A 24,200-nucleotide genomic window follows, 5' to 3' on the forward strand; every position below is an offset into this window, starting at 1 on the left:
ATACATCGATATATCAATATAATTCAGCAAAACCTTATTAAATCATTACGGTAGCTTCTTTTATAAAAGCCAATCAAACTCGTTGTTACAAGTATACGTTTGGCAGACGAATCAAAATGGAGGACAAACAGAGTTTCCCCATGTGAAAATGTCTTTGTAGCTAAATTGTTCTCGCGACTTTAGGTGGCAGTCACAATAATAAGCAAAAATGGCAAGTGTTGCTCACAAATTCCAGGAAAAGGCTAGAACTGGTGATGTTATATTGTCAGAAGCAGTAACATTTGATGGTTTATTATTGTCTAAACAAGTGCTGAATGGATTGAAAAATTCTGGTTTTGAACGTCCCTCACCAATCCAGTTGAAAGCAATTCCTCTTGGAAGATGTGGCCTAGGTAAGATTTAATAATCTGACCAGTTAATTTTGTAAGAAATCCTTTGTTGCTATTGAGACAAGTTGGTGATGATTAAATGATTGTATAGCCTTTCTATAGTCTAAAATAATAGACGTGTTATACGGGATTCTTCCAATCCCTAACGTCTAAACGGGAATGTGCAAAAAACCGGGGGTGTTTTAAAAATATTGAAATTGTTTTAAGTGAAGTATTTTATGGTTGAAATTGATCATAAAGAGTTATATTCATATTTTACCATGTAAGTGAAATGTTATTTTGCACTAAACAAGCATTTAGTGCATTAAAACAAGTTGTTTACCTTTCCAATGAAACGAAAGTTGACTGACACAGACAACAATTATGCGAAGGGGAACAACTCGATACAATCGTAATAGCTCGGCCTCCTCCGACAAAGCTTCGAGATAGACCTCGTTATACAATCGTAACAACTCGGCCATGGCCGAAATGTTTCGAGCGATTTAAAACTGTGCCCTAAAGCCTTGCAGGTGCCCTTCATGTATATATCGTTATGTTTTGACAGAATGAAATGAAAAAAAGCCGTCAAACTCATTATTATAAGTTGGATATTTATTTTTTGTGTACGAAACTAATATAAAATAACATTATCTGGTAATATTTCTTGTTTTTATGATATTTTATAGACGCTATATGCTTTAACCCGGAATCCTGATCGGAACAACTACCCACTTTTGATACTAAACAGTTTGTACGTGAAGGATTTGCCATATCAAAAATCTAAAAAAAATCCGTCAACGTACAATTATTTGGACTTTCTAATGTTGAACTGAATGTATCAGGGATGATAAAATTCCGGATTAATCCGGAATTCCGGATTTAAGGCCTCACGGATCGATTTTGAGATATATGTAAATCCGTTGAGTTTTTTTCTAGGGAGGGAGGGGTACAGGGAGCGATTCGAGCTCAGTTCGAACAATATGGGTACGAAAGGTGAGTTTTCCGGAAGTGTAAAGCCGGAAATTAGCGAACCTATTTACGTCTTGCCAATCGAGCTATATGATTGGTTAAGATAGCATCGGGTGATTACGGAAATTACTGATCGGACTAGAAGACAGTATCCGGATGGTACGTATCCGGATATGACAGACGACGAAGACGAATAAACCAGTATTGGAAAAACACGACCACCACCAATTTCTAAAAACATCGATTCGTCGATTTAAAGGTATATTTGCTATTTATTTTTAAGAGAAATTCCCGAAACGTTTCTTTTAAAGTTAATAGAATGTGTTAAAACTGAAAATGTCGTTTGCGCAAGTAGCAATATTTCGGACATCCCGATTCGGATTTTGTTAAAATAAACGATTTTTATTTAACAAATTTTATTTGGCCGATTGAAGTTTACGATTTAAACCATTTCTTTATAGTTCTCATAATGTTTAAAGCATTGTTCCAATAAGAAGTGACTGTTGACCATAATGGAAGGTACACATTAAAATTGGGTTGGTTAAAATTTAAAGAAAATATGAATTAATATTTTGTAGTAGTAATATATATTAAGTAGGAGCAGTCAGTTTATTTTCTATTTGAGACAGTTCAACAAATCTTCTTGAGGAACTGAATCAGAGACAAGCCAAGAAAGGAAGAAGAATGAATGCATTTGGAATAAGAACAGTTTCTACTTGGAATAATTTACCAGGAGAACTGGTTAACAGCACAACATTGCTTACATTTAAAACAAATCTCGATAAGCTTTGGCGACCCAACCGCTTTGACATATCATCAATATACTAAGACAAAGTTACTGAGATACAAACCCGGAAGTGGAGACAGTTTACTAAAGAAGATGCAAGGGTATCTATTTAGCCTTCGGGGCTATAAAATTGCCCTTACAGACCAAGTAAGACCAAGTAAAAGTAAGAGGACCCAGTTTGAGTGAGATTTAATTTCTATAGTTGTAATTTGTATTTCCAGGTATGCTGATGGTTCCAAAAGTCAGGGATGAACAGACACCTCAGCCAGTGCATCCGGTTGTTCCTGTCAACGACCGACAATTCAATGCAGAAGCCATGATTCTTGGATTTATGGCTAAACATGACCTCCCATACTCGCTGGCACCACATGTAGTGAGTCTTACTTAAGACACTTGCCAAAGATCTATACAAAAGCTCTCAGCGAATTAAAACTTCAAAGGTGTACAGCTTTATATAAGATGACTTACGGAGTGGCAAGCCATTTCAATGATGAACTTGTGGAGGAGTTATGTGAAACTCAGTTTTGTTTGAACTTAGACGAGTCAACAAACACAAACAATGAGAAAACTGCTGCAGCTATTTTTGTGCTATAGAGAAAGAAATAGTGTTGAGACATTTGTCCTCCTTAAAAATCACAAGGGCTGATTCTGAATCAATTTTCAAGGAATTTGAAAGCCTGTTTGAGAGACTTAAAATGCTGTGGAACAAACTAGTTTGTGTGCTACTGGACACCTGTAACAACATGAGGGGAAAAATCTGGCTTGGAGACCAGAATACGTCAACTTGTCCCTCACCTCATAGACTTTGATGGTGACACAGCCCACCATGTCCACAACGGTTACCCTGCCAAAGCATTTACAGTCCCATTTGGATATTACTTGGAATAGTATATATAATAATTAATTATAATATTTTATTTTCATCAAATGTGCAGATAATGGAATAAATACTCTTATGATATATAAAAATTGAATACATAACACTTTTACAATAAACATTTGCAAGCTTGATAATTGATATGTTGTTCATTATTATTTATCAAATATCCCACAGTGTACACTATTCATACACATGCATTTGATCATAGCCAGTTGAGTTTTATGGGAAGTGGACAACTGAACCAAAATGTCTTATGCCTGTGACTTCAGGTAAAAAAGTAAATTTAACTTTGTTCAAAGACAAAAATGTTAAACTTTACTGCTCAGATTCCTGATAATTGTTCTGATTGCGGAAGTCTCCTGTTGGATATAATTATATCTACCAAACCGAAAGGTGTACTCCTTGAACACTATTCTAAGGCAAAAAAGGGTATTAGAAACCCTGAAATACTGAACGCTTCGGGGGGCTTCGCCCCCCTTGTCCCCCCACCAGGGCTTTGCCCTGGACCCATCGGGGGCCTTTAGCGGCCCCCTGAACCCCACGCAGACATTTTCAGGATTGGCAACTTGGCCCTGTTATCATCCCTGATGTATAGGTAGTCTAAAATAATTCATGTGTGATACAGGATTCTTCAAATCCCTAATGTCTAAATAGGTTGGTGCAAAAACCGGGGGATTTTGTAAAATATAGAAATTGTATTTGGAGTAGCTAAAGAACTTCAGCGAACACGTTATATATTACCTTTTGGGACGTGTTCACTGTAAAGGAATGCTGTATTCAAACCGTACAAGAATTTGTGACATTTTTATGTCACGCTGTTATTTCACTTGTATACATTGTACAGACATAAAACTATTTACTCAGGTAAATGAAGTTAAATGTAGTTCACAAACACATTTTCATAACGAAAAAACGCTTTATAGATAGTTGTTTTATCCTTAAAATAATAAATTCTATTATAAACATTCCTTTATAGATAGTTGTTTTATCCTTATAATAAGAAATTCTATTATAAACATTCCTTAACTAGGAAATAGTTGTGTTCAAATTTAATCACGTGATAACAAGATTTTAAGAAAATAATAAGGGATAATTCTAGTAAGCGATTTCCACGATTTCTCGCATAAAGATCGCTCAAAGCGCATCCAAATCACATAAATGCGAGATATTCTCGCGCTTGATCGCAGTTTGTGTATTTTGTGCCTTTTCCCTTTTGTTGTTTTACATAATAAAGCATCGTAGTCACAGATAGCTTCTTGTTTATATTTATTGAATTACTCACGAATTGCCTCCCCTACATTGAATTAATTTGTCTTATCGAATGTTTTAATCGATATCGTCCACGCACTAAGTCTTGTTTTCAAGCGTTTTTGTGACTCCGAATAATTTTGTTTACGCGGGTTGCACTGCATTTTAAATGCGTCTACAATATCAGAAGCGTCAAAATGTCTAATCAGAAAATGCATTTCTTGAAAAAAGCCTCTGGACCATAATAAAAAACCAGGTTCAGATGAAAAACAACAATGGAAAGCCTTCATCTCCCCAAAAAAGTCAATGCACCTTTCAGCAAAAATGGCTAAATCCTAGTTTTTGCTCAACTCAAGTATAATGAGTATGAATGTTCATGCTATCTGAACTGTTAACAAGTGTTTTCTTCTAGTCAAACAAGTGTATATACTATACCTATATATCTATATGTTGTAAATTTGTTAATATAAATTGACATTCATGAAACAAGTTACTGTTATGCATTGTTTTATCAATGCGTTATCCATGTATTATAAAAATCTCACTGGAATTAAAATTCTCTCACAAATTTTGGACAAATGGGAGCAATTCTCTCATTAAAAATCTGACATAGAATTATCCCTGTGACCTACATTTGACCTCACTAATGTAGTGTTTATTTTGCCGTTATTTTTCTAATGGCTCATTCAACATCCTTTATGAATTGTGTGATGTTAAGTTTTTCATCACCTTCAGAGATCAGTATGCAATATTGACTGTCATGATTTATTGCAATAGATATTTACACCCCAAGGATTGATATTTCAGCCATTTCAGGTCTTTATAAGCGCATAATTCCTGATACATATTTTCCCAAAATGTCTAGGGTCTTTTTCCCAAAACGAGTAGGGCCTTTTTCCCAAAATGAGTAGAAAAACACCTGCATTCTGTGTTGACAATTTGTTGCAAAAACATTATTACAGTATTCTAAAGCATTTATAACATTAACTTGTAATTTCAGACCTGATTGTTCAAGCCAAATCAGGGACTGGGAAGACGTGTGTGTTCTCGGTTATAGCCCTGGAGAGTGTCAGGGTTGATACATCATCTACACAGGTAAGTGGCTACGTGTGTGTTCTCTGTTATAGACCTTGAGAGTGTCAGGGTTGATACATCATCTACACAGGTAAGTGGCTACGTGTGTGTTCTCTGTTATAGACCTTGAGAGTGTCAGGGTTGATACGTCATCTACACAGGTTAGTGGCTACGTGTGTGTTCTCTGTTATAGACCTTGAGAGTGTCAGGGTTGATACGTCATCTACACAGGTAAGTGGCTACGTGTGTGTTCTCTGTTATAGACCTTGAGAGTGTCAGGGTTAATACATCGTCTACATAGGTAAGTGGCTACGTGTGTGTTCTCTGTTATAGACCTTGAGAGTGTCAGGGTTGATACATCATCTACACAGGTAAGTGGCTACATGTGTGTTCTCGGTTATAGACCTTGAGAGTGTCAGGGTTGATACATCATCTACACAGGTTAGTGGCTACGTGTGTGTTCTCGGTTATAGCCCTGGAGAGTGTCAGGGTTGATACATCATCTACACAGGTAAGTGGCTACATGTGTGTTCTCGGTTATAGCCCTGGAGAGTGTCAGGGTTGATACATCATCTACACAGGTAAGTGGCTACGTGTGTGTTCTCGGTTATAGACCTGGAGAGTGCCAGGGTTGATACATCATCTACACAGGTAAGTGGCTACGTGTGTGTTCTCGGTTATAGCCCTGGAGAGTGTCAGGGTTGATACATCATCTACACAGGTTAGTGGCTACGTGTGTGTTCTCGGTTATAGCCCTGGAGAGTGTCAGGGTTGATACATCATCTACACAGGTTAGTGGCTACCTGTGTGTTCTCGGTTATAGCCCTGCAGAGTGTCAGGGTTGATACAGCATCTACACAGGTTAGTGGCTACGTGTGTGTTCTCGGTTATAGCCCTGGAGAGTGTCAGGGTTGATACGTCGTCTACACAGGTTAGTGGCTACGTGTGTGTTCTCGGTTATAGCCCTGGAGAGTGTCAGGGTTGATACATCATCTACACAGGTTAGTGGCTACGTGTGTGTTCTCGGTTATAGCCCTGGAGAGTGTCAGGGTTGATACATCATCTACACAGGTAAGTGGCTACGTGTGTGTTCTCTGTTATAGCCCTGGAGAGTGTCAGGGTTGATACATCATCTACACAGGTTAGTGGCTACGTGTGTGTTCTCGGTTATAGCCCTGGAGAGTGTCAGGGTTGATACGTCGTCTACACAGGTTAGTGGCTACCTGTGTGTTCTCGGTTATAGCCCTGGAGAGTGTCAGGGTTGATACATCGTCTACACAGGTAAGTGGCTACATGTGTGTTCTCGGTTATAGCCCTGGAGAGTGTCAGGGTTGATACATCATCTACACAGGTTAGTGGCTACATGTGTGTTCTCGGTTATAGCCCTGGAGAGTGTCAGGGTTGATACATCATCTACACAGGTTAGTGGCTACGTGTGTGTTCTCGGTTATAGCCCTGGAGAGTGTCAGGGTTGATACATCATCTACACAGGTTAGTGGCTACATGTGTGGCTCAATATTCTGGAAATATAACGTGTCGCTGTTGCAAGCCTTCTAGATATATGTCATGTGTGGTGAAATGGTATTATGTTATATGGGTCCTTCTGAGCTATTGGGTAATATTTTTTTGACAACACCTGAATAAATAGAATTGAGTCTATCCTGTAATGCATAGGTTCTAGTTATGGCAGATTTATTCACCATTTATAAATGGTACGTTAGAAGATAGTTCAGAATGCATAATATATACAAATTAAGTTTTTTTATGAGCTACATTGAAAGTTACGGACGTTACTCAACATGCTTTGACATTGGTTTGACATAAAAATAAAGTGCTAAATTGGAGATGAATGTTAATTTACAACAAGTTGGATGCACAGTGTACATGCCCATAGTGATCATTTCTCAAACATTGTAATGTAAAAAAGAATAAAACATTAAATTGTAAGTGTTACGGACGTTACCCAAATTTTTGGACTTTACATTTGTTTCTACATATCAGATTTGACTTCTAAACTTATATTAGCTTTGTAATCTCTTCATTACAACGTAGACTATAATGTATGTACTTTGTAAATGTTTATTTGAAGGTAGGAAACAATTCTGGACAAAATAATGTTCGGATGTTACTGTTGACAGTTTGACCAAAATTCTGTTTGGACGTTACTATTGACATAGGGCATTGGATTAAAGCACCATATTATATTAAAAACCAACAAATTACATGCCCTATGGGTAAGATGTACCTAAAATGCATGAGAGAGAGAGAGAGAGAGAGAGGAGAGAGAGAGAGAGAGAGAGAGAGAGAGAGAGACACCTGACGACGGTACTACTGACCTTTATATGAACCCGGTTGGAAACATGTTATGACAATTATCAAGGTCACATGTTCTCTGGGGTGGACACAAAATAAAAGCTTCATAACTTTATTATTTTTCCCTCACCGTTTAAATATATTCTTTTGGTGGGCGAATTGGTGTGCCGCAACGTTATATATATAAAAACACTTCTTGAGTTCGGCATTGGAGAAGTTTGGTAATCTATAGCTCTAGGCTAACAAGTATTTCTCCCTAATAGTCGATTTGCCAGATAGAGATTATTGTGCAACTTTATCTGTGATGACATCATTTTCATTGTTACACATCATTGCTCACCCCGGACAAGTTGCTCAGTGATCTCTATCTGGCAAATCGACTATTACCCTCTAGGATGGACCCTGCACACGGACCTGGCCCCAACGTTATAAACGATACTGAAGTATTCCCATAACTTTATTTGTTTAACTGAAATCGCCTAAATTATAATAGAAAAAATACCACAACAAATGATTGGTTCTCCCCTGTGATAAAGTCAAAGTCTAATTTAACTTAAAAATCTGAACACGGTTTGAACTCTTCTGGATGTCAAGAACAGGTTTCTCCCATACATGTGATAAAGTCAAAGTCTAATTTAACTTAAAAATCTGAACACGGTTTGAACTCTTCTGGATGTCAAGAACAGGGTACTCCCCTGTGATAAAGTCAAAGTCTAATTTAACTTAAAAATCTGAACACGGTTTGAACTCTTCTGGATGTCAAGAACAGGGTTCTCCCCTGTGATAAAGTCAAAGTCTAATTTAACTTAAAAATCTGAACATGGTTTGAACTCTTCTAAATGTCAAGAACAGGGTTATCAAGGTGGCGAGTAACTGATGAATGATGCTCCCAGCTGACATCTTCAACTGTTGGCCATTTAAATCCACCTCTGGCAGCTTCCATGTAACGAAACAACACTTCATCCTCCTGGACATCAATAACCTGAAGTCAGATGAAGACATTGGATGAATAATTAGTCAGATTGACACATTCAATCATTACAAATCAGTAATATAGTGTACTTGATGCTCATTTTTATCATCATCATCATTATCTATAGATGTAAAAGTAATAAAAGGCACTAGAGTGCAGGGGCTGTATTCACAAAGCTATTTAGGAAAGACATTGGACATAAGTGAAAATTTCAAATGCAGATTTCTAATTCATTTTCAGATATACTTCAATGAAACTTGTCATAAAAAGTTTCATTGAAGTCGTATAGTTAGTAATAGAGAAGTCTGCATTTGAAATTTTGACTTAAGTTTAAGATTTTGTGTGAATACAGCTCCTGCACATGTCTTTTAGTACTGTTACAGCAGTTGTAGCATTCTGGTGTTTGTTGACAACAATATAAAATAGCTGAATGGAAGAAGGCAGTCATTCATCATCAGCTTCTGATTTCATCATCATCATCAATTGTAAAGCAACACTCATGATATGAGTGTTGCACCTGCATGCCTTTATTGGACATTATACCAATCATCATCATCATCATCATCATCATCATCATCATCATCATCATCATCAGCATCAGAAAAGCAACAAATGGTATTCAACTAAGGGTGATGCACCTGTCTGTTAGTATTGTAACAGCATTTGTAGCATTCTGGTTTGTTTGTTGACATCATCATACTATTGCTGAATGAAAAAGGCAGTCACCATGATATCATCATCACCATGAGTAGGTAGATCATCATCATCATCATCATCATGGATTGTTAGAGCTAAGTATAACTACATATATCCCTTTATTTACTATAAAAGGTATGTTACATGTACATCATACGACTATGTCTGGATTTAGGTGTTTTATACAATAAATTCATCTTATACAATAAATTCATCTTATGATTGGAAAAGAGTTTTGGTGGGTTAAAACAAAATTTACTTCAGAATGGAGTTGATAGGCAGGAAAAACACTGGACATTGTAGGTCATATAGGGCCGATGAGTATGATTATCATGAAAATCAACATGAATTACATCCTGTCCAATGAAGCGGTGTTCGGAAACTAATAGAGCCCGCCCTCCTGCCGGATCGAACACGGGACCTACCGCTTCCTATCAATGTTTGTGAATCCAAGAATAAATGGAAAGTTCTGTAACATAACAATGTTTCAAACACAAACATATAATGTGAACAATAACTAATAACAAGAACAAAATAAAGAATTCGTTCAAAGCAAGAGACAACTTTGTTTTAAGTGTATACCTCTGCTACAAACAGTTTTCTGTTTTTACTGCATGGCAAGGCAACTTCCACGAATCCACCCAAGTTGAAATTCAACCTGTATATATATATAATTATTTATAATATGGACAGACTGAGACAATTGAATGAGACAATATGAGACAGCGTTTTTCGACGTCATGTCAACACGGATCAGTCGTCAATAAGCTTACGACACTAATATCATGTCAAATTTAACGTCCGTACACAAATGTTGTTATTGATATGAATTCTGTTTTATTCAACTTAAATATTTCATGTGCAATCATATTTCTTAAATAAACATACGTATTATTCATTCATACAAGTTTTAGCACAAGATTGTTTATAGATATAATCAAAATCTATTTGGACGTTATGTAGAACACATTGACATACAGTTTAGGTGTAGAAGTAACGTCCATACATGAAAACAGTTTTATTCCTCTATAATATTACTTCGGATCTGGTTTGTCTCATTTACTTGATCATCAAATCAAATGTAACACATCTTGCAAGTAATGAAACAATATTCTATCAGATACATTTGGAATGTAGATCTGTATGTACAGATGTTATGGGTTGACGTAACAAAAAAACAAAAAGTCATTGTCCAAAATAACGTCTGTGATATTCAAGTGTTTCATGTACTTCAACGACATTCTCTCAATACACTGTCTGTACAGATACATTATGTGAAACATGAAGTGTTTTTTACCAATAAGATGGTGATTGTAAACTATAATACAATGCAAGAATGATAATATAGTATGTGGACGTTACGTTGGCAGTGTAGACTCAATGCATAGCGTTGTCCACGTGTAACGGGAAAACCAAAATAATGGTCCAAACGTAACGAGCATGCTCAATACAGATGATAACTATCGGGAGGCCCCCAGTATGCCGAGTGAAAACATCGAAAATCCAACACATTGTCATTTGTCATGTATAAGGAGGTTAATAAATCACCCCAATACATGAATACAGTAGAAACACAATATGACAATCATTTTCGGTTTGTACTATGCCCGTTATGCGCTTAAGAACATGATGGACCGACACCAACTTACCTCATTTGCATCCATGCTAATTTTGAATTACGGACACTACGGACCATGGACATTACGGACCAGACATAACGGACCAGATTTAGGGACATTACGGACCAGATTTAGGGACATTACGGACCATCTTCGGAGACTTACGGACCATGATTTAAACATATTTTTTTTAATTATTCACTTATTAGTTTTTAATTTGTTAATAAATACTTGAATATGAGTGCTCAGTATGACGTTATATCTTCCATAAAACTGAAAAATCCCGTGAAGTTCGAATAGATCAATGGTTCAATATAAAATCTTGTGAAATTCCAAAAGGTGTTAAAGACCTATGCATTTATAACAGTTATGTGAAAATAATGAACGAAATTTGAAAGATCGGCAGTTAAATCAATTAAAAGCAACAGAAGATATATGTTCCAAAACAGTTTATTTATCAAAATAAATCGAGCACATATAAGAACATATCAGTGTTAAGCCACCATTCATATTTTAACAGGCCCATAAAGTCTCGCACATGCTTTGAGCAGACTGCTTGTAGTCAACTCGTTGGCAGAATACTCCGCCCAAAGCTTCATGAGCCGGCCTTGTGTCAATGTTGAAGCCTTTCGTTGGTAGCGGCACAGTTTCCTTTCCTTAACCAACTTGCACATGATGGTATTTCATGCGCCTCTCTGTACAAGAGTTCAACCAGCAGGTAGAAAGGCAAGTTTCCTTTTTTGCCCGTCGATTGAGCCTCGCGTGCCAACCCTCGACATCGTTGTTGGTATGGATAGAGTGGCCGAAGACGGACCACGAAGCGACTGGCCAAGTTTATTTCAGAAAGCAATTGATCACATATGAAAACATTAATATTCACGTTTACAATTATAAGATAAACACATATTTTGTTCATTATTATTCAAATTATTATAATACTTTATTAAAAATACTTTGATGTTTAACATTGGAATTTCATGGGATTTTTCAGTTACATTAAAGATAATTGTCATACTGAGCACTAATATTCAAGTATTTATTAACACATTTAAGACCAATGAGTGAATAAATTGAAAAAAACACATGTTTAAAAACATTATAAATGATGGTCCGTATGTTTCTGAAGATGGTCCGTAATGTCCCTAAATCTGGTCCGTAATGTCTGGTCCGTAATGTCCATGGTCCGTAGTGTCCGTGACCCCTAATTTTCGTTGTGTACACCGGGGCCCACAATTGATGACGTAGTACACAACACTGCGTTTCCGAAGTATAACATGTTTATAAAATTACGTAGTTTTGTATTTAATGATAAATAACCGGACGTTATAGGTTGGACCGACACATTAAACTTTGTGAATAAAAGTTTATAGTGGCGTTTCTGATCATCAGATTCAGGTGCAACGCATAAATATCGCGAAACCAGTGTTTCTTCTTGTAAAAGACCGCTCACATCACACAACATTATATGCATGGACGTATCGAGATTCCAATGTTTTCATGCAAAAAAATGGACCGACATAGTAACGTCCTAATGCACTTGTTTATCGGGACAGAAATACAAGAAAACAAACTGATTTAATCAAACTATTTGCGTATTTATATACATACTTTATTGTTGTATTGTTTGTTTCTAATTGCCGTAATTATGAAGCAATATTTACTTTTTTTTTACAGTTTGCATGATAGCACTCGAAAATGTCACAAATAACGTCCCCAAAATCGTCGTTTTTTAACAAATATTTAAAGTTTAAAAATTATTCCTAATAAACAGGACATTTTAGTTATCGTTTTCTATATCCTTGATATAAGTTTTGAAAATACAAATGTTATTTATTTATATTCCAAGTATAATTGCAATTTTACAAGCATTTTTATAAAAAAAATAAAATATTACTCAATAGCTCAGAAGGACCCATATATATATATATTAATAAGTCCTACAATTCATTCGCAGCCAGTTGTATAAAATGGTTAAAGAAATATTATTTGTTAAGGTTAAGTAACAGTGTGTGTATACCAGATGATATAGTACATCATATATACTACGTCGGAAGGCAACATTTTGCTTAAAATGTAGATTTAAATCAAACATACCTTTTCTTTTAATACACCAATTAAAATAAAACAAAGGGCAGTCTATGCTGCTTAAAGAGCCCCGCCTTAATTTTATTACCTAAGTTTGATAAGGTGATTAATTTCATCAAAGCTGTTTCCAAAATAATGTTTTGACAGTCCTCCGTCAGACAGCCGAATTGTGAAATGGTTTGTCCAAGTGTTTTAAGAAACTAAACGCTCAATCAAACTCTGGTAAAATACCCAATGTGGGGCTTGATAAGCGGCGTAGACTGCACTTTGTTTCATTTAAAATGGTGAAGAAAAAGTGAAGTAATCTTTGTTTAAAGTCTTCATTCAAAGCAAATCAAATTGCCTTCTGACATAGAATTTATGACCCAATTTATCACGTGGTAAACACACACTGAGTAAGGCCAAGCATTTAGTTATTGGTCAATATTTACCCAATAATTACTATTGTTCAATGAAATTGGTTCAAACTAGCCTATAAATAACCTATGGATAACCAGTTTTATACAGTTGGATGCAGATCATAGTTTATGTATGTCATTGAAACATCTACACCCAGGTACTGGTGCTAGCCCCAACTCGAGAGATAGCCGTTCAGATTTGGGAGGTTATCAACAGCATTGGGAGTGCAACTTCAGGTCTGTTGTGCCATACATTCATCGGTGGGCTGCCTCTGCAAGAAGACAGGATCAAGCTGAAGAAATGCCACATAGCTGTGGGTACACCTGGTACGTGACTTTTTGTTTATGTGTTATGTGAGGGTGTAACCTCCTTCCCCTTCCTTAGGTTGGAATGGCTCAGAGGGAGAGTGTCTGCCTCCCGACCAAGAGGTCCAGGGTTCGATGCCCAGTCTGGGAACTTGATTGTGGCCTCTCACATGGACGTTAGGGTTGAGTATCAAATGAAATGAGTTTCAAATGCAATAGTGTTGTAGTTTCAAGAATGTTTTGTATAAAGTTCAGAAATTGACGCACATTATACACTTTCAATTATATACACAAACCTGTTGTGTGACGAAACCGCCAGCACTACCATACTAGACTGCATCGGTAGGGCACAATATTTTGAAAAAAACAATATGGCGGCATGCATGGATGAATAAGAATATCAAAAAAATTGAGAAAACAAATGTTGTTCAAGCTTTTATTTGATCAATATTTCGACCGATACGCGACTGTTAAATACAATATATCAACTGAACGTCTAATACCGGTATTCAGTTTGATGCAAGAACTATTACTCAGCCTAATGTGTCTTGAGTACTGGTTAGTTTGACCTAGAAAGCGGACTCAAGAGAGTCTTAAAAATATCTGTTACCTTTCAATCAAGCTAAAATAAATTGGTATAAACTAACCCCTTCCCACCTTGTGTGCGAATACTTGTTTATTTTCTACCCAAATCCTGTGTAACAGATCATATAGAACTATTTTGAGAGTCTTTGTACAGAATAATGCAATAAAATATCAATAATATCAATAAATCGATATACATAAAAACAAGATATAAAGTTCTTTTTTAAAGCATTACTTGTTTGTGTGATTTTTAGCTCGACTACTCGAAGAATAAGGAGAGCTATACTACTCACCCAAGCGTCGGTGTCGGCGTTGGCGTCACACCTTGGTTAAGGTTTTGCGTGCAAGCACACATAGGTTAATACCTCAGCAGCTACTTGAGGTATTGCATTGAGACTTTATACAATGGTACTCAACCATCCAACCTATTTAATTAATCAAGTGAGATAACTCTAGTTTGCATTTAATGCAAATAATAGGCCTTTATTATCTGACTTAGAAATTTTGGTTAAGGTTTTGCATGTTGGTTAATATCTCAGCAACTTCTTGAAGTATTGCATTGAGACTTTATACAATAGTACTCAACCATCCAACCTACTTAATTAACCAAGTGAGATAACTCTAGTTTGCATTTATAATGCGAATAATAGGCCTTTATTATTTGACTTAGAAATTCTGGTTTTGCGTGCAAGCACACATAGATTAATATCTCAGTAACTACTTGAGGTATTGCATTGAAACTTGATACAATCGTACTCAACCATCCAACCTACTTTATTAAACTTTATTAAGTTAGATAACTCTAGTTTGCATTTAATGCGAAATAATTGCCCTTTATTTTTCGACTTAGAAATTCTGGTTAAGGTTTTGCATGTAACCACATTTAAGTCAATATCTCAGCAAATATATCATGTATTGCATTGAAACTTTAGATATGTATTCCCAACTATCTAACCTACTAAATTAATGAAGTAAGATAACACTCTTTTGAATATAGTGCAAATTATGGGCCTTTATGAATTGACTTAATTATGGTTAAGGTTTTGCATGTAAACACACATAGGATAATATCTCAGCAACTACTTGATGTATTGCATTGCGACTTTATACAATGGTATTCAACCATCCAATCTACTTAAATAACCAAGTAAGATAACTCTAGTTTGCATTAAATTCAAATAATGGCCCATTTTTTATTCAACATAGAAATTCTGGTTAAGGTTTTGCATGTAACCACTTTTAAGTCAATACCTCAGCGAATACATCATGTTTTGCATTGAAACTTTACACACAGGCTCCCAACCATTTAAACTTCTTATTTAATCAAGTAAGATAACTCTGTCTTTCATATTATATAATTTTTGCCCCTTTATTATGCGACTTAGAAATTCTGGTTACGGTCTTGCATGTTAGCACACATAGGATAATATCTCAGCAATTACTTAATGTATTGCATTGAGACTGTACAATGGTATTCAGCCACCTAACCTTATTGAATGACCAAGTTAGATAACTGTATTTTGCAAATAATGGCCCTTTATTATTAGACTTAAAAATTCTGGTTAAAATTTTGCATGTAACCACATTTATGTTAATATCTCAGCACATCATATTTTGCATTGAAATCTAATCTAACAGTGATCCATGCATGAATCGCCAAAACTTTTCAATCCTTACACTGAAAAGCGGCGGAATAGTCGAGCGCGCTGTCTCTGTGACAGCTCTTGTTTATATATTAATTATACAGAATGATGCCAAATTTTGAGTTTCCATGTGCTGCATACCACCCTCCTAAGATCAGAGATCTCTTTAAACATCACCTGATAATGTATACTAAAAGTGTCAGTTTGGCATAAATATATACTGCTTTGTGAATTTTCTTTTACATAAAATGTGCAAACATACAATTTGTGTAAACGGAGGCCCAATGTACTGGAACTGATTATTTATTGTGCAAAATAGCAATTGATATATTCTTACTTTAGGTTGGTGTAATTGAAATTTAAAGTGACTTGTGATTTATAATTAGTTCTCAACAAATAAGTTCCAGTACTGTTAAGAAGTTGCCAGGGTTTTGTTAAAGGGACTAGACACCAGATGATACCATTGCAAGAAAAAGAGAAAATTGTTCAAATTTTAAATAAATTGATAATGTTGGGTGAAACACATTAAATCATACTTATTGATGTATCACATCGCTTACGACACATGTATCCTCTGCATTTTTTTTATATTATTCCAATTTGGAAATTCACTGGGTTTTTCTACCACATCAATCCAAGTAAATTTAAAAATAGCATTGATATATATGTATCTGTACTAATGATGTGACTTTCACCTGCTTAATATACACACTATAAACTGGGAAAACATTATATGCGCTATTTTTAAATAGGTTAACTCAGCTGAGACAGCAACAAAATTTTCTCTTAATCATGTAAAATGATGTATTATTGGCCTCATATGAGCTCATATATGAAATTTGTGAATAGAAATTTAGCGATGTATTTGTATAAAGCGTTTGAATTACGAAAGACGTTTCATATGTATTATAAGTAAAAAACATATCCTCTTCGCTGTTAATACATCATGTCTTACGACCTATGACTTATTTTGCAATTAATGTACGTTTTATAATATGTATACTCATGGACATATTGTCTATTGTATTATGAAATAAAACTGTATATAAAACTGTATATCGATAATTCTAGGCTTATTTTGAGGAACTACTGTATTTGTCAATTTTGGGACCATGCAGTGTCTAGCCCCTTTAAAAAATAATATACAGTATTTGGCTGTGTTCTGTTTTTTATAAGGAAATATTGTAATAAAATGATTAAACTGATTTTATTTGTATCCAGGTCGTGTAAAGCAGTTGATTGAAGGGGGAGTACTACGGACAGACAGTATTCGTCTGTTTGTTCTTGATGAGGCTGACAAACTGCTGGAAGAGAGCTTCCAGGAACAAATCAAGTAAGGTCCTGAAATGCACAACTGCATTCAAGTACAATCATGTTATGTTGCGTAGTGCTTACTCAGTTATTGAAATTAGACTTTTGGATGAACAAGTCTAAAGCCTGATACTCTTGCTTGCCATTGACTAATTTGAACAAGCCCTGCTATTTAAAATCAAGAATTTGAGCAATACTGGAAAGCATTATACCAGTAGAGGGCTTGTGGACTTGTGTGTGCTTTCTGAATTTTTGACTGTTAGGTTAGGTTTCTTTAAAATAAGATTTAAATTAACCCTGGTATTTTCTAATCTGACTCAACTTATATCTTAATGGATATGGCCCAAGATAGCAACCACAACTTTTATTTGTATCTGGTAATGGTTTTGTTTTAATGACTTTTCTGCTCTAAGTTGCAACTCTGTTATAATGGAGTCTGATTTTCGCGAAACTCAACTCATTATAAAACGATGCCGACATGTTTTGTTTTTGCTCTAAAATATGTTAGCAGCACATCAAATTTAATAAAAAAAATCACCATTTCAGTTGGATCTATTCCACCCTACCAGAGAACAAGCAGATGCTAGCCCTGTCTGCCACCTATCCGGAATATCTGGCCAATCATCTGACAGCATACATGAGAAACCCCACATTTCTTCGGCTGAACATCACTGACCCTGCCTTACTCGGTACTTTTTTCTGCAGAACACCTGATTTACTTTAGAATAGCTACTTTTTTAGAACCATCAGAGTCTTTGAACCAAAACATGCTGAAAAAGTTACCCTTCTTAAATTTCGAAATTGGCAGTTTTTGTCTTGTGAAATATATTTTAGTATCCATGGTTTATTCAATATTTCAAGCAAAAGACACAGTCATTCTGTCTTCAGTCAAAGGAAACTATGATATCATATCTGCTGCTTCATCATATTTACAATTTACCCAGTATCTGCTTGACACATCTACTGATATTTATGCTTAATATGTTCCAAATGAATATCGTCTTCAGATGGGTTGCTAGTATAAACATTATAAACACTCATTTGACTGTGAGAATAGCAGATATCTCTTAACATTTTTATTATTAAACTAATATTTAAAGAGTCTCACTCATGTTTTTTTTGGCACCAAAAATGAATTTTCAGGGTTATGCATCTGAAGCTGACTGATATTTTAACCTTTATGTAATACATAAGTTGCATCACATGATAATGTCAATCAACCAATCATGCTACAGCCTTTTTCTAAATTGCATTGCTAACTCTTGTTGACTTCAAAGGATATATTTGAGCATATATCAACATTTGTTGAAGGGTTCCAGGCAACAGTGTCTTTCATGTAGTTTGAACACTCCTTATGATTTGCCACACTTCATTTTATTATAAGCTTTTTCTCTTGTAAAAAGTGCCTTTCAAACTCAGGGTATTAAGACATTAATTTTATCCAAGCATATAAAAATTGATGTTAATAAGTTAAATTTAAGGTTGTAAACTATGTTCATGTCCATGTAAATTGTAGCCAGAAATTTTACTGAAACAGATGGGATTGTGTGTGTTTTTACGGCTACTCTACCGACTTCAGCTCTGGTGCCCCTTTAGTTTCATAACATCGCCTTCTTGACAGATCTATATCTGTCAGTTATACACCATGGGTCGATTGTTCAGAACTTTATTAAAGTTAACAACCTTGTTCACTGCATCATTGTTAACATTTTAAGGTGAAATATTTTCGTTATGTGCTGATAAATATTAAGATAAACAAACACAGCTCAATCAGTGGTTTATATATATTTAAAAATATTGCAGATTACGTGTATGTTCATGAAACTTTAAAGATTTAAAAGTTTACAACGATCCAGTACTTTAACAATGTTCTGAACTAATTTTTCCCTCAATCAGAGAAAAGACCGAACTTCTTATTAATCAATTTCCAGGAATACGCCAGTTCTATACCACCGTGCCCTACCACCCCGTGCCTCATGCCGTGTTTGAGGAGAAAACCAAAGTTCTCATCCATCTTCTGTCATCAGTGAGCTTCCAACAGTGTTTAGTCTTCTCTAACCTTCAGACCAGGTAATGATTAGTGGAGGGCTACCATTAAGAATTTGAAACTGGAAGTTTGAACTTCCTGTCCATCAATTATGGAAGTTTTTCACTGAAATGTGGAAGGCTAAGTCTCCCGAATACAATGTTTTTCCACTTATTTTGAACTGTATTTTGAATTGTATGTTAAAATTGAATTGGCACCTTAAACTTGCCAAATTCACAGACTTATGATAATTCAATTAACTCAAAGACTGATTGAAATTGGGACCATTCAAGTAATATTGACACCAGGTTTTGATATTTTGAACTTCCAAGCTTTCAACTTTGAAAGTTTTCTTCAAAACTATTGAAGTTTTTGTACTTTCAAGGAATCAATTTTGGAAGTTTTAACCCATTTCTAGGGAGTAATATACTTCCAAACTTCTTTTAACGGAAGCCCTGATTTGTGTTGTATTGTTAATTCATAGTTTCACTTATATCAATAGATGCTCGCAGTCAAATGCTTTGGGTTACAATTTGATATTGCATTGGTGAAAAAATGAGGGAAGTAAAAAAAAATAATGAATGTTCTGATATACTTGTAATAACTTAAATACTGAACAGATCTCATTAAACAATAGCAGCTTGCCAACAGTGTCTCTGAGGCTATTTTGAACAGAACCCCACCACCACCCACAGAATATCATAATTATGCCCCCCTTCGAAGAAGAGGGGTATATTGCTTTGCACAGGCATGTCGGTATGTCGGTCGGTCGGTCCGTCCGTCGGTAGACCAAAGCTTGTCCGAGTGATAACTCAACAATTCCTGGACGTATGGTCATCAAACTTGACATGAAGGTTGGGCCTGACCAGTAGATGACCCCTATTGATTTAAGGGCTCATCAGGTCAAAGGTCAAGGTCACAGTGACCTTTAATGGTAAATAATTTTAAAGCTGGTCCGAGTGATAACTCAGCAATGCCTAGACCTATGGTCATCAAACTTGATATGGAAGTTGGGCCTGACCAGTAGATGACCTTTATTTTTTTGGGGGGGTCATCGGGCTTAAGGTCAATGTCACATAATTTAGATTTCCGGTTTCCGGCAGGATGTTTACAAAATTTCTTCGATATCATTTTTAAGAATTTGCCGATTTTGAAGCGGCCTTTTAAGCCGTCGGCCGGTTCCTATTGAGAAACCTGCCCATGGCCCTCAAACTTGACTTGGAAGTTGAGCCTGACCAGTAGAAGACCCTATTGATTTTAGGGGTCAAAGGTCAAGGTCACAGTGACCTTGAAAGCAAAGTCAACAATTCCTGGACCTATGGTCATCAAACTTGACATGAAGGATTGGTCTGACCAGTAGATGACCCCTCTTGATTTTGGGGGTCATCAGGCCAAGGTTAAGGTCACAGTTATATTTAACGCAAAAAAGTGAACAAATCTTCTCCCTGTGATATCTCAACAATGCCTAGACCTATGATCATCAAACTTGACATGGGCCTGACCATAAGATGACCCTTTTTGATTTTAGGAATCATCGTGTCAAAGGTCAAGTTTACAGTGACCTTGAATGCGAAAATGTTTCGAGTGATAACTCGACAATGCCTGCACCCATGGCTCTCAAACTTGATTTGATGTTGCGTCTGATCTGTAGATGACCCCTTATGATTTTAGGGATGATGTGGTCAAATATCAAGATCACAGTGACCTTGAATGAAAAAATATTGTCTGTGTGATAACTTATCAATGCCTGTATTCATGGCCCTCAAACTTGACATTTAGATTTTTTGTGACCAACTGATGACTCCTATGGATTTTGAGGTCAAAGGTCATGGTCATAACACACTCTTTCCTCACACTTTGAATGGTCATAATCTTAAAACTGCCTCAACAAACCAGCTGTCATTTCGGTCCATGCATATTTCATTCAATTGTCCATATGATCCTGACAACATGGCGCTCAGGGGGGCATAATGTTTGACAAACATCTCTTGTTTAATTCCAATTTTAGAGCGCAGACGTTAGCTGATGTGTTAAACAGTAATGGCTGACCCACAGCGTGTATAGCTGGTTGATCGAAATCAGGCCGTGGCTTATAACATACTGTAGCTCAAATGTTATTAATGTTATAGAATTGTTTTATTTCCTTTACAAGGGCGCAGACGTTAGCTGATGTGTTAAACAGTAAGGGTTGGCCCACAGCGTGTATAGCTGGCTGCTTGGATCAGAAGGACCGGAACGAGGCAATGGCCAGACTCAAGACATACAAGTGTAGGATCCTCATCTCAACTGATCTTGTAATTTGGTTTTACCATAATTATGTCTCTCCTTCATTCATGGGTAGACATATTTTATTTTGCCCTGTCCATCAGTCAATATGTCACAGTTTATTTGCGCTCAATATCTAAAGAACCCTGGGACTTAGGAACTTCATACTTGGTATGCCAGTTGGTCATAACTAGTAGATGACCCCTATTGATTTTGAGGTAAGTAAAACGAAATGGTATCTTACATCCATCTATCACATTAATTCTTAATATTCATAGGATCACTGCTCTTATTCAGAATGTCTTCACTGAATACGGGTAAATTTAAAGGCCAAACTTGAAGGTCGCTGTAATTTTGTGTAACAATGTAATTGTAAGAAAAAATATAGATTGCAAACATATAATATCAATCAGTACAGTCATTTAATTGACACTAATAAATTCATCACGATTTTACTATAATATTTTTAAGTGCCATCATTTTAATGTACCAACTGACTCTTACTTGCGTCTGTATAATGCCGCTAAGATCTTAACCATTGTTATCGTGTTTGTTACAGACATCTCGGGGTATAGACGCAGACAAAGTGAACATGGTGATCAACCTAGACGTCCCTAAGGACCATGAGACCTACCTTCACAGGATTGGACGAGCGGGGCGATTTGGTACCAAACTCTGAAGTTTTCCTTTTGTGCAGTCTTTTATTTTGAGCAACGTTTTGTCATTGTACATGTGTATAAGTTTTTTAACCAGGTTTTCAACGAAAACCGGGTTATTAGAATGAGGTTGTCGTCGGGCGGGGCGGGCGGGCGGGCGGGCGGGCGTCAAACATTGGTTTCTGTTCAATAACTTTTATTAGCATTGATAGATATTGATGAAACTTGGTGTGTAGGTAGCTTATGGGAAGAGCTAGCTTGGGATTGCTTTTGAGGGGGGTGGGGCTAAGGTCAAGGTCACTGTTACTAAAAATAGAAAAATGGTTTCTGCCCAATAACTTAGTAAGCATTGATAGATATTGACGAAACTTGATGTGTAAGTTGCTTATGTGAAGAGCTAGCTTGGGATTGCTTTTGAGTGGGGAGGGGCTAAGGTCAAGGTCACTATTACTTAAAATAGAAAAATGGTCAAGGTCACTGTTACTTAAAATAGAAAAATGGTTTCTGCCCAATAACTTTAGTTAGCATTGATAGATATTGACAAAAGTTGGTGTGTAGGTAGCTTATGTGAAGAGCTAGCTTTGGATTGCTATTGAGGGGGGAGGGGCTAAGGTCAAGGTCACTGTTACTAAAAATAGAAAAATGGTTTCTGCCCAATAACTTTAGTTAGCATTGACCGATATTGATGAAACTTGGTGTGTAAGTTGCTTATGTGAAGAGCTAGCTTGGGATTGCATTTGAGTGGGGAGGGGCTAAGGTCAAGGTCACTATTACTTAAAATAGAAAAATGGTCAAGGTCACTGTTACTTAAAATAGAAAAATGGTTTCTGCCCAATAACTTTAGTTAGCATTGATAGATATTGACAAAAGTTGGTGTGTAGGTAGCTTATGTGAAGAGCTAGCTTTGGATTGCTATTGAGGGGGGTGGGGCTAAGGTCAAGGTCACTGTTACTAAAAATAGAAAAATGGTTTCTGCCCAATAACTTTAGTTAGCATTGACCGATATTGATGAAACTTGGTGTGTAAGTTGCTTATGTGAAGAGCTAGCTTTGGATTGCTTTTGAGTGGGGAGGGGCTAAGGTCAAGGTCACTATTACTTAAAATAGAAAAATGGTCAAGGTCACTGTTACTTAAAATAGTAAAATGGTTTCTGCCCAATTACTTTAGTTAGCACTGACTGATATTGATGAAACTTGGTGTGTATGTAGCTTATGTACAGAGCTAGCTTGGGAGTGCTTTTGAGGGGGGTGAGGCTAAGGTCAAGGTCGCCTGTTACTAAAAATAGAAAAATGGTTTCTGCCCAATAACATAGGTTAGCATTGATAGATATTGATGAAAATTGGTGTGTAGGTAGCTTATGTGAAGAGCTAGCTTGGAATTGCTTTTGAGTGGGGAGGGACTAAGGTCAAGGTCACTATTACTTAAAATAGAAAAATAGTTTCCGCCCAATAGCTTTAGTTAGGTTTGACAGATATTGATGAAACTTGGTGTGTAGGTATCATATGAAGAGCTAGCTTAGGATTGCTTTTGAGTGGGGAGGGGCTACGGTCAATGTCACTGTTACTTGAAATAGAAAAATGTTTTTTGCCAAATAACTTTTGATAGCATTGATAGATACTGATTAAACTTGGTGTGTGGGTAGCTTATGTAAAGAGCTAACTTGGGATTGCTTTTGAGGGAGGTGGGGCTAAGGTCAAGGCCACTGTTACTAAAAATTTAAAAATGGTGTCCGCCCAATAACTTTAGTTAGCATTGATAGATATTGATAAAACTTGGTGTGTAGGTAGCTTATGTACAGAGCTAGCTTGGGATTCCTTTTGAGGGGGGTGGTGCTAAGGTCAAGGTCACTGTTACTTAAAATAGAAAAATGGTTTCTGCCCAATAACTTTAGTTAGGATTGATATATATTGACGAAATTTTGTGTGTAGGTACTAGTAGCTTATGTGAAGAGCAAGCTTGGAATTTCTTTTGAGGGGGGGTGGGGTCAAGGTCACTGTT

The 24,200-nt window shown here is 36.2% G+C and overlaps 1 protein-coding gene across 1 annotated transcript in view; it reads left to right on the plus strand.

The window, feature by feature from the left end:
• The first annotated feature begins 111 nt into the window (after positions 1–111).
• Positions 112–24,200, plus strand: part of LOC128218168 (kinesin-related protein 4-like) — a 28,999-nt gene continuing 4,910 nt past the window's right edge. Inside the window, exons 1-8 of the mRNA XM_052925741.1 lie at positions 112–392; positions 5,253–5,347; positions 13,569–13,737; positions 17,166–17,277; positions 17,802–17,944; positions 19,187–19,325; positions 21,434–21,575; positions 22,106–22,211. Of these exons, the coding sequence (XP_052781701.1) occupies positions 209–392; positions 5,253–5,347; positions 13,569–13,737; positions 17,166–17,277; positions 17,802–17,944; positions 19,187–19,325; positions 21,434–21,575; positions 22,106–22,211 (1,090 nt within the window). The 5' untranslated portion in view covers positions 112–208. The remainder of the gene's footprint in view (positions 393–5,252; positions 5,348–13,568; positions 13,738–17,165; positions 17,278–17,801; positions 17,945–19,186; positions 19,326–21,433; positions 21,576–22,105; positions 22,212–24,200) is intronic.

Source organism: Mya arenaria, chromosome 14, assembly GCF_026914265.1.
Source record: "Mya arenaria isolate MELC-2E11 chromosome 14, ASM2691426v1".
NCBI classification, from domain to species: Eukaryota; Metazoa; Mollusca; class Bivalvia; order Myida; family Myidae; genus Mya; species Mya arenaria.